A 16,718-nucleotide genomic window follows, 5' to 3' on the forward strand; every position below is an offset into this window, starting at 1 on the left:
GACAAAAGGGGACGAAGACCCAAACTGGGAGGGAAGCCTGTGAGCTGTAGAGAAGAGGAGAGATGGGCTTAGATGTGAGGAGAGGGGACATCTAGCTACCGACCCGTTACAGAGAGTGAATGGCGGGGAGCTACTTGATGAATTGAATTGGATTGGATTGGATTGAACTGAACACAGGAGACCTGGATTGTCAAAGTCCTTACTTTATCCTTTCCCTGATGACATGCATGGATTGGTCCATGATCTGGTCCAGGGGGGTATCATGCCTTCTTACCCTATACTACTCTCTTTTACGCCTTTTTTTTCTTTCTCTTCCTCTGTGGCCTCTGTCCAGGACCAGGAAGGCAAAAGGGGCTGCCATGATGAAGGTGATGCCTTCAAAGAGTCATGAGAATGTATTAATTTCTTAGGAGGAAAAAGGGTGAGAGGGTAGAGGAAAAGTGAGAAGAGAAGCCGGGTATGAATAGTGGCCATTCTCTTGGTGTTAGGAAGGCTGCCGCCATGTAACTGTGGCAGTCACAAGGGGCTTGTGGAATAGCCAGACTCTTGGGTTTTGATTCACCAGAGGTAGTAACTTATCCCAGGAACTTGACCAAGAATCAAAAACTGTTAGAGCTGGCCAACTCCCTGATTGAACAAAGGGGGAAACTGAGGCCACACAGCTAATGAGTAGTAGAGCCAAGAGGCTGAGTGTCTTCCCTGACAGTCTGCTACTCCTTCCACTTCGCCTCCATGCCTCTCTTCATGTCCTGTGCTGAGTGGGATTTGGGTCCTACCAAAGGCATTTTTCAGTCTCTGAAGTTGGCTAATGATTTGTTACGTCCCTCCTTCTTCCTTCCCTTCCTCCCCCCATCACCACCCCCGCCTGCCGTTGGACAGGACAGGTCTAGCATTTTTTATTTTCACAAAGGCTGGTTAGCCAATATGTCAGGTCTCCGCCAACACAGTGAGATCAAAGCTGAGGTTTGGCACCGAACAGCCTCCTGCTCGAGCTCCCCCTCCCCTCCCTGGGCTAACTGATCCTCCTGACTCCACAGCGGCGTGTGCACACACGTATGGCTATGCACCCATGTGTTATCTATTCAATCACAATTTATTGTGCCAATCTATTTAAAATATGTTACAAGACATAAAGTATGTTTAAAACATCACAACCTTGGCCAGCTTTCAGGGGGCTTGGAGTATATCGTCAGACTGTAAATTCCAAATATCTGAAGGGCTGGCAACAGTTTATCTCTGACTGTATCAATACTTGTTTTAAAGGCATGCAATGTGTGCAATGCATTGGAGGTGAGTGGCTATTACAGTATGGGGGAGCAGATTTTTCGTAGTGCATCATTAGTCAGTGATTCCTGTCATCGTCCCCAAGATGCATTAGGCATAATTGGCACCCCCATCAGATTTACAGATGGCATGAAGCTGGTAGGAATAGCTAACATGTTGAGTAGTAGAATCCAGGACCAAGAAATCCCAGCAGGCTAGAACAAGGGACCAAATCTCCTAAGAGGAAATTTAATGGGGAGAAGAATAAAGTTCCACATTTGGACCCCCAAAAAATCAACTACCCGAGTACAAGATGGGAAGAATATGTCTGCATAGTAGGGATCACTGATGAAAAAGACTGGAAAGTCTTCGTGGACCACAAGCTCATTTGAGTCATCAGTGGGACACGGCAAACATGCTTTAGGCTGCACTGTGTCCAAAGTGAAGGGACCCAATAAGCATTTATTTTATCAAAGCAGTGACCCTAAAGGAGAGAGTCCATTCTAGGCATGAGGGGCTGGCCAGTAACAAGACACAGAGGTAGTTGATGGAATACTGAGTTCAGAGAACCAAGATTCCAGTTTGGCTGGAACATAGAGTGTATAAAGGAGAGTAAAGTACAATAAACCTGGAAAAGTCGGCTGCAGCCAGATCGTAAATGGGCTTTAAATGCCAGACTAAGTTTGTTTTTAGCCACTGAAGCCTGAGCAGGGGAATGACGTGGTCAGACTTGTACTTCAGAATTATTATTTGGCATCTGCATGGAGGAAGGATTGGCAAGGGAAGAGGCCAGAAGCCGGGAATCCAATTAGGAGGTTGTTGCGATAGTCTAGGCGAGAGGTGATGAGAACCTGAACCACTGTGGTATCTGTGTGAGTGAAAAGAAGGCGACGGATGTAAGGGATGGGGTAGGGGCCCAATCCCCAAGACTTGGCAGTAAATGAATAGGGCCTATAGTCCCCTTGCCCTCTGCCTTGCTCAGACCCCATCTGGAGTAGCTTTGCTCTTGAGGCCCCACATTTTAGGGAAGATATTGACAAGCTATGCAGATGGGGGAAGAAGAGAAGAAGGCAATGTCCAGGATGCCATGAGGGAACTAGGCTGGTGGATTCTTCAAGGGCTGTGAACGATCCTGTGGTCTGATGAATAGATGGAGCTCTAGTGATGTATACAAATGTGGGGAGTCAAACATGCAGGTGGCCCAAAGGGCAATGGAGAAGCCCATGGTGAGTGGGAGCCAGCTGCGGCTTAGGTCATCTGTGATGACTCAGGCTTAAGAGATCACCTAGGAAATGGATGCTCCTGGTGGGGTTGGGCTGGGAGGGAAGCCATATGGCTAGATCAAGGGCCAACAGATGGAAGAGCCCATAGAACATTGAGAGAGCTAGAGGAGGCCTCCAGTACCTCGAGTAGGTTCTACGGAGAACATTAGGGGAAGGATATAGACAAGAACCAATGAGACACAGAAGCGTGGATGAACTACAATCATTTCAGATGGAGGAAGCATTGTTTATATCCCACCCTAATCCAAGCCCTAGGCCTCAGAAATGTGTAGGATGCTAGAGCTACAAAGAGTCCTTAGAGACCCTCTAGCCTGACTGTCCCAGCTCCCCTCCTCTTCATTTTACAAAGAAGGTAAATGGAGAGCAGAATGTATTTGCCCAGTAAGGACCAAAGCTGGAATCTGACCCTAAGTCCCCCTGGTCCAAAGCCACCCAGTGGTACAATGGAAAGGACTTGGGTCCAAATCTTCTGATGTTACTACAGAACCTCGAGCAAATTACTTGACTTTCCTCTGCCTCAGTTTCCTCATCTTAAAATAAGGGAGTGGGATTAGGTGGTCTCCATGGTCCGTTCCATCTCTCAGTGCCTCTGACATCTACCATAAATACATTGACCAGAGTTTGACACTTTGCTTACATGACTTGGTCCCATGATTTTTTGGTTGTTGTTCAGTCATTTCGGTTGTGTCCGACTCTTCGCTTCCCCATTTGGGGTTTTCTTGGCAAAGATACTGGAGTGCTTCACCATTTCCTTCTCTAGGTCTGAACAGAAATATTTCTAGTATTCATTCAATTTGTTTTTAAGTTATAAACATCAAACTGAGGACCTCATCAGTTTCCCCATCCATAAAATGGAGGTAGGGGTTCTCGCATGTGATCATTTAAACCGAAGGGGATGCAGTCAGTGAGAACTAGGACCAGGATCTCAGGCCCAAGGCAGAGGATCCAAACCCCATCTCTGTGGACAGCCCCCACCTCAACACCTCCTGGCACCTGCTTAGATTCAGCTCATTAGATCTGGAGTGACCTCTTGGAGCCCCCAGCAAGACTGACTAATCTCAAGTCAGATTAAAAGGCAGCAAAGTTCCCCCAAACTTCTGGCCTCCTTAGGCAGGACTCTTTGCCCAGGTAATTCCCTCTGTCATCTTCAATCATCCTGATCACTTCCTCTCGTGAATTAGAGAGAAAACCAGAGGGCTTAGCCCAGACTAGGGCTCCCTCACCCTTGGAAGGGAACAGCAGCAAGAGTAAGCAGGCTGTGGAAGGGGGAGGGGCGGGGACAGGGAGGGGAGAGAAGGGGCGGGCCCTAGCACCTACTCACGGGCCCCTCACCAGAACAATCTGTTCTGTTCTTGTCATTTGGGCTGGGGGATGAGGGGCGCCAACACGCCTTCTGGCCACCTCCCCTCCAGCCTTCGCAGACTCCATCCAGCCTTCCTCTTCCACTCCAGAGAACAATGCGTCTGTGTGAACCTCAGCATTCTTGGCCCCCACGGCTCCCAGTCAGTTTTTCTATTTGTGGGTGGGAGGGCCTGTTTCCGAAAGCCCCCATTGCTGCCACCAGAGTTGTTCATTCAAGCTGTCTCTACTGAGGTGTAGTAGAAAGAGCCTTAGACCAGGGGTCAAGAGAGCTGGGCTCGAGTCCTGCCCCTTATCCTTACTACCTACGTGGCCTTTATCGGGTCACTAACCTCTCCGGGCCTCAAATTTCTCATCTGTAAAATAAGGAAATTGGACTTCTAATTCTAACTGGGCTTCTAAGATCCTTTCCACCTGGGTCTCTCTGACCCTCAATCTCCTGCTCCATAAAATGGGAATAATACACTACAGGATCGCTGTGGGGAAAGTGATTTATAAGCCTTAAAGTGCTATAGAAATGTAAGTTGTCTCTGGCATTGACCTTGAAGGCCTCCTTCCTTGATGGGTTTCCTCCCAATCCCCACCCTCCCAGGGCAGGGAGCAGCAGGGACTCCCAACCATAAATCACGCATTAGCCAGTCTCTCCCACAGGATGAGAAACGTGCGAGGGTTTGTGCATCACGGAGTTCGCCCCTTCCTCCCTGTCATCCCCATGAAGGATGGCCCTTTCCATCTGGAACTGTCCCAGGACAGAGAGCCCATTGAAGCCAGAACTTGTTCAATTTGGCTGTTTCCTGATACAACCTTGTTCACGGGGCCCCTTCTTGTGAGTCAAAACATCCTGGGATGTCAAGCTAGAAAGGAGAATTCTGGCATAGCCTACTGATTTTACAGATCGAGAAACTGAGACCCATAAAGATGGAGTGACTTGTCTAAGGCCACATGGATAGATAGTGAGCAGCAAAGATTTGAACCCAGATCATTACAAATCCAATGTTCTTCTCTCTGAGGATTTAGCATCTGGGACTTTGTTGAATCTCAGCTCTGTGACATTGAACAAGGCAATTTATTTCTCACAAAATCTTAGAAATGGTAGGGGCCTCAGACTCCAAACTTTGCTGGAACAAAAGTCTCCTCTATATCATAGCTGACCAGCTTTTGTTTTTCACCCTCTTTTGCTTCGAAAACTTTTGTGAGGGTAAATCCACTCTCCCCAAAGGCAGACCAGTTCCTCTTACAGTGTGGCCTCCAATTGTTTGGAAGTTTCACGTGGGCCTTTGTTTCCTTCTCTGTAAAATTAGGGGTTTGGACTAAAGGAGCTATTGATTTTCTGAGCCCTGACCTCCGAGAATCCTACACCCAGAGATTACAAGCGATGATACTCCAATACATCGGAAATGTAGCTACTGTCTTTCCCAGCCCTAAGAGCTGGATGCACACACAGGGAAGGCTTTGTTAAGACTTTTCTGAAGGACCTGCTATTAAACCTTTTTAGATGGAAAATTTTTTAGGTAGGAAATGGAAAATCAGAGACATCTAGACAGGGCCTCATGTCAAAACATGTCATGGGAAAAAGCTTTATGAGCGGAAACTTGCGAAGAGGCCCTTACCCTGCCTGCCGACAGGATCACAGACATCGGAGCTGGATGGGACTCTTCGGATGATTTATTTCTAGTCTCTATGATTGAAGGAGCTTGAGAGCTGGAGGAGGGGAGAAATTAGGAAATTAGTGGGAGAGATGGGACTCGAACCCAAGTCTTTCTGCCCTGCCCAGCATTCTCTCTGCTATCCTATGCTTTCCCAAGGTCATTGGGTCACAGGGTTTAGAGATGGATGGGGCCTCAGAGTCCCCCTAGTCCAAACCATTCCTGAAGGAGGATCCAACCAACAAGTAGTCATCCAGGTTCGGTCCACTACCTTCTGAGGAGGTCCGGTCCACTTTTAGACGGCTATCAATGTGAGGAGATTTTCAATGATTTTGAACTTAAATTTGCATCTTTGTACCTTCCATTCATTGCCCCTATTCTGACGTTGGGATCCCAAGAGAACAAGCATAATCGTCCTTCCACCTGACGCCCTTCAGATCCATGAAGACACCAATTGTGTCCCTCCGCCCTACCCCCTGTCCTGAGTCTTCTCCTCTCCAAGCTGACCACCCCCATTTTCTTCAATTGATTAAAATACAACATGAACTCTAGGCCTGTCACTGTCCTCTTTCTGCTTCTCTGGACACTCTCCAGCTTATCAACAGCCTTCCTCAAATATGGTACCAATGATTGAACACAGCACCACAGACGTGATCTGACCAGGGAAGAAAGAATACACCAAGACTATCCCCTCCCCCAGCCTATCACCACCAAGTCCTGGACCCTCTAGACTCCAGGCCTCTCATAACCCAACTCAAGCTTGTATCCTCGGACAACAGAGCAGCTCTGAAGTTCTGTGAGGTCATTCTAGTCTCCCTCCTTTATTCTAGGGGAAGTAACATTCCCAAAGACAGGAAGGTAGTGGAGGGCATGATCAGGATTTAAACCTATGTCTTTTGACTCCAAATCCCATGCTCTTTCTACTTTACCAACCTTCCTCTTGGGCAGATAGGTGATGCAGTGGATGGAACACCAGGTCTGGAGTCAGGAGGACCTGAATTCAAATCTGGCCTCAGATACCTACTAGCCGTGTGACTCTGGGAGAGTCATTTCACCCTGTTTGCCTCAGTTTCCTCATCTGTAAAATGAGCTGGAGAAGGAAATGACAAACCACTCCAGTATCTTTGCCAAGAAAATCCCAAATGGGGTCACAGAGAGTCAGACGAGACTGAAATTACTGAACACACACACACATCATACACACATCTTCCCATGCACTTTCATATATAGCTTAGAGATTTTGAGGGACCTTTCCCTTCCCTTCCTTAATCTTCCCTTCCCTAACTTTCCCTTCCCTTCCTTTCCCTTCTCTTCTCTTCCCTTCCCTTCCCTTCCCTTCCCTTCCCTTCTCTATCTCTTCTATCTCCCCCCCCCCCACCTCCACCCTTTCCTTTACCCTTATCCATAAGCACACTTGGCACATCTGCCTCTATTCAGAATGGACATTTTCTATTCCAAGCCTCCAGGTCAGAGACTGTTATAAACCCAGAGAGAAAAGCCCACCACAGGCTTAAACGGACTTTAGAGAATTAGTCACCCACACTTCCATAGGAGTGGCTCCAACAGACCTTCTCGGAGTACTTGGGATCACGACCTGACCGATTGCTTCTTAAAGGCCAGAGCCCAGAGCAGAAGTTGGCTGCAGGCCCCCAGGCCTTCTGCCGAGCATTTATTCCCAGAGCAGTTGGCTGGGTGGGGCATGCCAAAACTGAGTAAGGAAGAGCTGGAGAAAGGAGCCAGAAACTTCCTCACTCCCCAAGCCTTACCCATTTCCCACCTAAAGACAAGATCCAAGCAGCCAGTGCACCCAGCCCGCACCCACTCACAGAGACGGGAGAATTCATTCAGTCACTTTCAGTCCAGATCCCTCATTTTGCAGAGAATTAAAAACTGAGCACCAGAGATGGGAAGCAACCACCCTAAGGTCACATAGACAATAACCAAAGGAAAGATGGGGACTGAAGGGCAGGCTCCATTTAAAACCCACTGACAATTAAAGGATAATTGAAATGAGGACAGTTTCAATGTCCTCCTCCCCCATTCCCACCCCTGACAACCTAAAAAGGGGACAGAAGGGAGGAAGAGGGAGGGAATGTGCATTTATGAAGTGCTTACTGTATATCAGACATTTTCTCATTTGCTCCTCACAACAGCCCTGGAAGGTAGGGGCTACTATTACACCCATTTTATTATTTTTATAATTTATTGTTATCCCTAGCTGAGAAAACTGAGGCAGACACAAGTTAAGTGATTTGTCCAGGGTCACACAGCTAGTAAGTGTCTGAGGTTGATTTGAACCCGGGTCTTCCTGATTCTAGACCCAGCCTCTATCCAGTGTCCCACCAGCTTTTCTTACAAGGAGGAGAAAGCAAAGCGCCAAGTCAGTTTGCTTGGTACTGTGGAAAGAATACTGTCTCTGGAGTTAAAGGATCTGAGTTCAAATCCCACCTGTGTGAGCTTGGACATGCTGTGTTACTTTAGGAGCCTCAGTTTCCCCATCTGTAGAGTGGGAAGGTTGGACTCGCTGGCCTCTTAGAGCCCTCTGAGCTCTAGACCCAGGATTCTAGGATGCTGTGATCTTAGATTAGACCTTAAGCCGGTGAACTGACCAGGCAGTTGCCCTCCGTCCCCCATCTCGGTTCCCTGGATGTTTTCTCTGTGATGTCCTTGAGGAGGGAAGAATAAGTTTGCAGTGGCCTTTCAGGGGACCCCATAGAGCTGAAAGGTCTGCAAGATATCCCCATGAGAGAAGGGCCATCCAGATTGTCCAGGAAGCCCGGTGACCTGGCTTCCACTGGACAAGGGACCTGAGAGGGAACAATGCTAGGAAAAGCCACACTGATCCCACCAAAAGGCCACCCAGGTGGCTCTGGCTGAGCAAGAGGTGGCCGTGGGAGGCAAGCGGGCTTGGGGAGTGGGAAAGGTTGAGGGAGGAGAGCCTGGGACCAGACCTTCTCCAAGGATAATGGGGTCTCCAACCAAGGTCCTGTGCTACCCCCTACTGGCCACTACAGGCAAATGGGACCACAGGGCCAGGCTCCTTCCCAGCTCCCTCCCAGGTAGATGAATGGACCATCCCTATAGCATCTGAGCAGAGAAGCAGTAAGCGGGACAGGCAGTATTTACGGTCAACAGGTGGATCTCAAAGGCGCAATTTAGGATGGCACCTTCTGAGCCTTCTAGTAACCTCCCAAGGTACATCTGGCCCCAAATCAACTCAGCAAACATCCGCTGTACCCCGGGCTGGGTTCCAGGACAACAAAGATGAAACAAGATAGAGCTCACAGCCTCAAAAAAAACGCTCTCAGACACTGATTAGCTATTCAGAACAGCATTGTGTGAAAATGGGAAGAGAGAACATATGTAAAACCCTCTGCAAAACTTAAAGCACTCTAGAAGTCAGCTGTTATTGGTATTGTCATAATAATAAGAGTTATGATCGTAATACTAGTAATAAATAAATAGCGAGCCGGCATAGTGGGTAGGGGAGCTGGCCAGAAAGACAGGGAGCCCTGGGTTAGAGACCTGCCGCTGATGCATATTATCTGCTCAGTTTATTTCTCAGCACCCCCAAGAAATGCTCTAGGACTCTTAAGTTGCAAAGTATTTGACAATCTGCATCAGAGTCCTCACTGGGGAGTTCTCTATGCCAAAACCAAAGCGAAACAAACTTAAAAACCCACGGGTCTGAAACAAAAACAAAAAAAAAAAGAGCTTACTATGAGGGGATACCTCCTGGACACAAATAAGCCTGATGCAGAGAAGGATAAAGGAGAGGGTTAAAACAGAAAAAAAATTTCAAAGGTCACTTTTCCACTTGGGACTTCAGAAGACAAGGTGGCCTGAACTGGAAGAAGGAAGGAAACAAACATTTATCAAATGCCTACTATGTGGCAGACACTGTACTAAGCCTTTTATTATCTCATGGTGCTATTGTTATCCCACTTTACAAATAAGGAAACTGAGCCAAGCAAGGCTAAGTGATTTGCCTAGGGTCACACAGCTAGTAAATGTCTGAGGCAAGATCTGGATGCAGATCTTCCTAATTCCAGGAGAGTCAGGATTTCCACAGGCATTGGAGAAGACTAATATTAATAATAACTATAGTAATACACAGTGCTTTAAAGTTTGCAAAGTATTTTAAATATTTTAATTTAGTCAAGCCTTGCGGCAATCCTATGAGTTAGGTAACATTATATTATCACAATTTTACAGATAAACTGAGTAAACTGAGGCCTTGAGGAGTTAAGTGACTTGCTCAGAGTCACACAGGATGGGAGGATCTGAGGCAGGATTTGAACTCAGATGTTCCTGACTCCAAGTCTTGCATTTTATACACTCCACCATATAGAATCCCCCACTCAGAAGCTCAGGGGTTGGATTGAGATTGAGATCGAGGGTCAGTGAATTGTTCAGATGTCTTTCTTTTTATTATTTATATCCACAGTGCTTAGCGCAGTGCCTGGCCCATAGTAGGCATTTAATAAATATTTATTCAATTATTGGATTTTGCTTAATATAGAGTACGTGAAAGAAAAGACTTTGGGAGGGCCTTGAACACCACAATGAAGTGTTTATATTTTGTTTTTTAATTGTTTCAGTCGTGCCTGACTCTTTGTGACCCTTTTGGGATTTTCTTGGCAAAGATACTGGAGTGGTTTGGCATTTCCTTCTCTAGCTCATTTTACAGAGAAGACTGAGGCAAGCAGGGTGAAGTGACTTGACCAGGGTCACATGGCTAGGAAGTGTCTGAGGCCAGATTTGAACTCATGAAGTTGACTCTTCCTGACTCCAGGCATAGTGCCCTATCCACTGCACCATAGTTGACAGGTAATAGTGAGCCACTGAAGTTTTTAAGGGAGGAAGCATCATGTTCACACCTGTGCTTTAAGCAGGTTATTTCTAATTATTGTGGAAGAAGGAAGAATTTTTGGAGGCAATCAGGGTCAAGCTGGGAAACCTCCCTCCTTCCTGCTGCTGCCCAGAGGGGATTTTGAGATGTGGGTTAAGAGGAACTTGGTCATTTCCAGAATGAGAGGCTGATCCTAGAGGCAAGTAGGGGTGAAGAGGTCATTGAGACTAAATGGAAGCTATTCGGGGGTCTTTGACTCCCCGCACAGACCCTGCTGACCTCACCATTGTCTTGAGACGCCAGAAGTGAAGGGCAGAGGAGGTAGGGACTAAGGGAAGGCCACAGGAATCAGCTGCAGAATCACCATTTGGTGACTCCGGCCTTCAGGAAATGGGCAGTAACCACAGACCCGGGCGCAGCCCAAAGTTCTTAAACTGGGGGTCAGGCCCTGGGGGGCTTCCTGCCCAAAGAATGGTGGTTTGTTGTCCCATGCTCCTCCCCCAACTGAACCACTGATAGACGGGGATTCAACTTAAGTGCCTACTATGTGCCAGGCAGGATGTGAAGACAAAAGTGAGACCGTCCCTGATCTCAAGGAACTGACCACCAGTCTGGGAGAAACTGTGTGTACAAAAGAAATACAAGTAACTTGGGAGTAGGGAGGGCACTGGGTGGGCTTCATGGAGGAGGTGTTATGTGAGCTGAGATGTAAAAGAGCCAGGCATGAGGAGGGAGGGCTTTCCTGGCATGGGGAGGGGGGCAATTGGTACAAAATTTGAATGGAAAATGGAGTTGAAGGAGAAGCATGGAAAGACAAGCCAGAGCCAAATGGTGAAAAGCTTTTGATGCCAAACGGAAGAGTTTGTATCTTACCCTAAGGACAGTAGGGAGGCATTGAAGGGTCTTGAGCTGGAGAGTGGTGTGGTCAGATTCATGCTTTAGGCAGTAGGAACTCGGCTTCCTCATCTGCAGAACAGGCGTAAGAATGGGGTTTGTTGTAAGAATTCAGTGAATGGAAATGTTGAGTTGCTCTTATCTGCTGATCCCCGTCTTGTCACCCACTACCGCCTTTTTCTCCGGTTCAACAAAAATTAAAAATTGGTGATAATTGTACGGTGGGAGACTAAGGGCTGGATTTGGAGGCAAGAGGACTTCCGTCGATTCCCAGAAGGGGTCCTGAGCCTCAGTTTCTCCATCTGTAAAATGAAGATAATCTCTCCAGCTTGAAAATTATCCCCTTAGAAAAGGAAAGCTGATCTATCTCTTCTCCTAATTGACATCAGAGCAATCCGACCACTTTAAAAAAAATTGATGGTCAGGTGATGAAGGGGATGTGGGAAGAACTGGAAGCCTCCACCAAGCTGACTGGGCAAGCTCCCATGATATGAGTCAATCAGTCAAAAAGCATTTATTGAATCAGTGGGGGCGGAGGAGGGGGGAGGGGAGCTGCCAGCATGATTCATCCCTCCCCCCAACCCCAGGGAAATGCAGGTGGCCCCACAGGCCCCTGGACAAGTGCCCAGATGTGTCACTGCCCTGCGGGATGGACCAGCCCTAGGAAACAGGAGAGGAAGGATCCTCCGGGAGCCTTCAAGCAAAAAGATAAAGGGGTGCTGCTGCCAGGCTCGAGCAGACATTGTGGTACTCAGCTTGGAATCGGAGACCCTGGGTTCAAATCCTGATCTTACTAGCTGAGCTTTCCAAACTTGTTTCCTCACCTGTACAATGGGCATTGTAACGCCTGCCCCATCCTCTCAGCATTTTGTTTTCGTAAGGGTAGTTCTTTTTAAAGCTGACAGCACCATGGTGACTTGAGGGAAGGCTTACTTGGTGTTAAATGTCAGGGCAAATTGCAGGATGAGCAGCTTGCCTCAGTCCCCTGGACCCTTCTCGGTGCAGTGGAAAGGACACTGGGTCACCTACTATTCCGAGCCTCAGTTTCCTCATGTGTAAAATGAAGGGGTTAGATTGGATTGGCCTCCAGCGTCCCTTCCAGCTCGAATCTAAGGTCCTAGGTTCACTCCTCTTCTGGAGACTCGCTGGGAGTGGATCTGGGGCCAGATAAGCCCCTCGGTCACGCACAGAGTAGTGGAAAATGTCTTGGAGAGATGGGATCTGGCATCAGGTACTGGTTTCAGCTCTTCCTAGCTTTGTCACCTCTGAGCCCCAACTTGCCCCCTTATAAAGTGGGTATGATCATACTCGCCCATCCAGTGTCACAGGAGCAGGGGGAAAGGGCTCTGCAAACGTCAGTCTCCGTAGAAATGTGAATTCTTCTGAAGATCACGCTTTCTAGATCTCTGGCAAAGACGCCCTTGGCTCATCCTGCGCAGGGCCTCATGCTGGTGCCCAATGCCCATGCAGCTATACTCACTCTTGTTTCTCATTTCTTACTTCAGGGGGAGAGGGGCATGCCCGGGATGCCAGGAAGGCCGGGACCCAAGGTACCTTTCAGGAGAATGGACTGAGCTCTGCTGCTTTCCCTGCACTTTTTTCTCTCTCTCCCTCACTACCTGATCCTGGCTCTGACTCTAGCTTGCTGTGTGTGTCCTTGGGCCAGTCACCTTCCCATTTGTGCCTCAGTTTCCTCATCTGTAAAAATGGACATAATAGTAACTGAAGTGTCTTCCTCATAGTACTGTTCCCTAATATTACTATTCCCTAAAGCCTGCTAGAAACTGGAGGGGGTCAATCTTATCTCTTCCTCAAAGCCTCCTCCCTGAAGGCTGTCATCTCTCCACCTCCACCTCTGAGGAAATTCCCAAAGATCTGGCCTGATCATTTTTCTTGGCCTTCCCCTGGTCCTTCTTTCCTTTCAACCCCAGAGTCCCAGGTAACCTGTCTGAGAAGAGGAGGAGCTGGCGGCTTTCTGGCGCAATAGTCAGCTTCTCTCCTCTGCCCTGAATCCCTGGGATTCCCTGAGACCTGAGAGAATCCCCCTCCCCAGGGGCTCTGTGGGGCCTCGAGCTGGGGCCCTCCCCAGAAGCCTTGCCTGTCTTTTCTGTGCGGCACTTCCTTCCCCCCTCAGTGGACCCCATGCCACAGGGAACCTAGCCTGGCCCCCGCTCCCTTGGACTGCTGCAGGAAGGGAAGACCGCCTGGGTGGCCCAGCTTTGGGAGATCAGAGGAGACAGGGCTTCAGGAGGCACGTGCATGGTGTGAGTGTGTCCTACATTCTCGTTTGTCTTTCTCCTTCCTCCCATAAGTGCCCTTGTCTTTTCTCTCTGTCAGGGGGCTCCGGGGACAGATGCCTTCGGGATGAAGGTCAGTTTGACTTTAAAACTTCGTCTGGGAGGGGCAGGATCAGGGGCAGTGCTGGGACAATGTGGTCAAGGAGAAAGGGCGGGTCCTTGAAGAGGCCCTTGAACTCAAACCCCAGCCCTTACTTCCTGGGTGACCTTCCCCACCTTCCCTTTCTCTGCCTTAGTTTACTCATCAGTAAAATTGATAATTGATTGATTGATTAATAACATATGTTCCACCAGCCTCCCAGGCTGGCTGAGGAGGAAACACACTGCAGCTGGGGGCGCCACAGGGCACAGAGCACTGGTCCTGGAGTCAGGAAGACCGGAGTTCAAATCCAGCCTTAGAAGTATGACCCCAAGCAAGTCACTTAACTTCTCTGCCTCAGTATCCTCATCTGTAAAAACAGGGTTAATAATCGCACCTACTTCTCAGGGCTGTTGTGAGGATCCAATGAGGTAATGTCTGTAAAACACTTTGCGAGCCTTTAAAACACTACGTAAATGCTGTTGCTGTTATTAGGTAACTTCAGTCGTCTCTGACTGACCCTGTCTGGGGTTTTCTTGGCTAATCTAGTGCAGCAGTTTGCTATTTCCTTCTCCAGCTCATTTTACAGATAAGGAAACTGAGGCAAACTGGGTGAAGTGACTTGCCCAGGGTCACACAGCCAGGTTTGAGCTCAGGAAGGTGACAGTGAGCACTTGTGCCTTAAGATTTTCCAAGCGCTTACATTCGACATAAATTGATCCAAATAGGCTCCTCCCCTACCCCATACATACCTTCTCCTCTCTGATCTAGCTGACTCCTAACCAGGCTAGAACCTCCCCCAGGGATCCCAGGCCTCCTCTTGGTACCACAAAAAGGGAGCTGCTGCATGTGGTATCAGAGGACACAAATTCGAATTCTGGCTTTGCTACTTACTGCGTGTAAGAATTGAGGCAATTCGCTTTGCTTTGGAAAGTGCCAGATTCCTCTTCTGTGATGAGAGACGTGGAATGGGAAGATCTCAGCCGTCCATTCCAGCTCGAAATCTAGGATGCGGTCATCTTCCTGCCCCTGCCACGAGGACTGGGGCTCCCCAAATAGGGAAGGAAATGATGGAAGGCAGTAAGGACGAATTACATCATGATTGTTTTCCCGTTTTGAAAAGTATTCAGCCAAAGCAAGGAGGCTTTTGGGGGATGCAGATCCACACTTCAGCTATAGCTTATAGCCTCCGGAAGGCCTGGGGGCAGTGAGGGGTTGAGATGTTTGTCCACAGTCACACAGGTGGTATGTGTCAAAGTCAGGATTTGAACTCAGGTCTTTGTGATTTCAAGACGATCCAGCAACTCTCCCTGGGCACTGCTCTGAAAGGCCAGGACATTTTCTGCCTCTGAATTTCTTTCCCTTTTTCCTTTCATTCCTTGTTTTCCCATCTTTCCTGATCACATGGTGAGCCAGGGCCAAAGTATTGCTATGGCTGGTTCAAGTTTTCTTGGCAGGGCTGCCCCCCACTACTACAATTGCTCTGGGCTTTCGTGTCCTTTCCCAACATCTGGAAATTGTTGGGTGGGTTTGGGTGGGCACTAGTGGCAAAGGACACCCAGTTTCTGTACCTCTGGACCTCCTCAGCAAAGCACCTGGTGTTTGCTGTTGGGTTTCCTACCTCATCTCCTGCAAACCCTCTCTCAGCTCTCACAGCCACTGATCCGGCCACACGTGGCCTCCAGTGCATCATTCCTGCTTCCACTATTCTCTCCATGACTCATCCCACTCCCAACCCAGTTCCTGTGTGTGACCCTACTGGGAGTAGCATTTGCATAAAGGAACTCAAAAAAAAATCCCAGTTTCCCCTGGCCCAGGCCACCTCTCATCTTGGAACAACAGACTTGGAGTCAGAGGACCTGGGTTCCAATCCAGTCTCACCTGCTTACTACCTGGGTATGACTTTGGACAAGTCATTGTCATTCTCTAAAACTTAGTTTCCTTTATCTCTGTAGAATGAGAAGGTTGGATTAGATCGGAAGGGGTGTGTGTGTGTGTGTGTGTGTGTGTGTGTGTGTTGGATCTCTTTGGTGAAACCTGTGGACCCCTTCTCAGATTCATGCCAATCGTATTGAAATAAACCTGTACTTTTTCCAGTCCAAGTTCACAGACCACTTGAAATCTATTCACAGATGCCTTGGTGTCCATTGACCCTAAGAAAGAATCCCTGGATTAGATTGTTTCTCAGGGGCTTGGACCGAGCGTGGCAAATGGAGAAGAATCTTTGCCTAGGGGTACCCTTCCTGGTTTAGCCATGCTGCCAAAATAGTCCTGGGGTCCTGGTCAGGGGTCCAAAATACAGTGAGAACAATTCAAAATATAGCGTTAGGCATGTGGATCTTGGAGCTGAAAGGTCCAGATGCAGGGGCCACGTAACCCATTGACAAACATTTCTTAAATTGTTTGTGCCAGATCCTGCTCCAAGCTAAAAAAGAGTAAATTCCTCAAGGAATTTACTTTCTAATGTGGAAAGCAATGTATCGGAATAGAAAAGGTAAACAAAGAATAAATGGAAAGGTGACCTAAGGTGATTGCCTTAGGATTGAAGCTAAAAGTGGCCCTTGAGGTCATCGGGTGGTCCAACAATTGTTGCTTGTCCTTTGTTCTCCAAACAAACAAACAAACCAACCAAAAACCTCATTTTACCGAGAAAGAAACTGACACCTAAAAAGGAAAGTGATTTGTCTATGATCACACAGCTATCAAGTGGTAGATTTGAGCACAGGGCCCCTGACTCCAAACCCTGACTCTGTACACTGTACCAAGCTCCAAGGTCCTAGAGGTCTTTCAATTTGCCACATCCAGTTGGTCTCTGCTCAGCTTTCGGAATCCCCTTCAGCTGGAGAGCTCCTACCCTGTCTCCATCATTGTTATCCATGGAAATAGGTTTAAGCAGGTTACAAACTCAAAGAGTCATAGGATCACTGTTGGAGATCAGAAAGAACCTTAGAGTCCAACCCTTTTTAGAGTTGGGTAAACTGAGACCCAGAGGGGCTGAGTGACCGAGGGTCACCTGGGGAGTAAGGCTATGAGCTAGGATTCAAG

General features: G+C 48.1%; 1 protein-coding gene across 1 annotated transcript in view; it reads left to right on the forward strand.

Moving 5' to 3' along the window:
• The window catches only part of COL13A1 (collagen type XIII alpha 1 chain), a 206,236-nt gene that overhangs the window by 144,457 nt on the left and 45,061 nt on the right, over positions 1-16,718 (forward strand). The window contains exons 19-20 of the mRNA XM_036736467.1: positions 12,803-12,847; positions 13,635-13,667. Of these exons, the coding sequence (XP_036592362.1) occupies positions 12,803-12,847; positions 13,635-13,667 (78 nt within the window). The remainder of the gene's footprint in view (positions 1-12,802; positions 12,848-13,634; positions 13,668-16,718) is intronic.

Source organism: Trichosurus vulpecula, chromosome 8, assembly GCF_011100635.1.
Source record: "Trichosurus vulpecula isolate mTriVul1 chromosome 8, mTriVul1.pri, whole genome shotgun sequence".
Lineage (NCBI taxonomy): Eukaryota > Metazoa > Chordata > Mammalia > Diprotodontia > Phalangeridae > Trichosurus > Trichosurus vulpecula.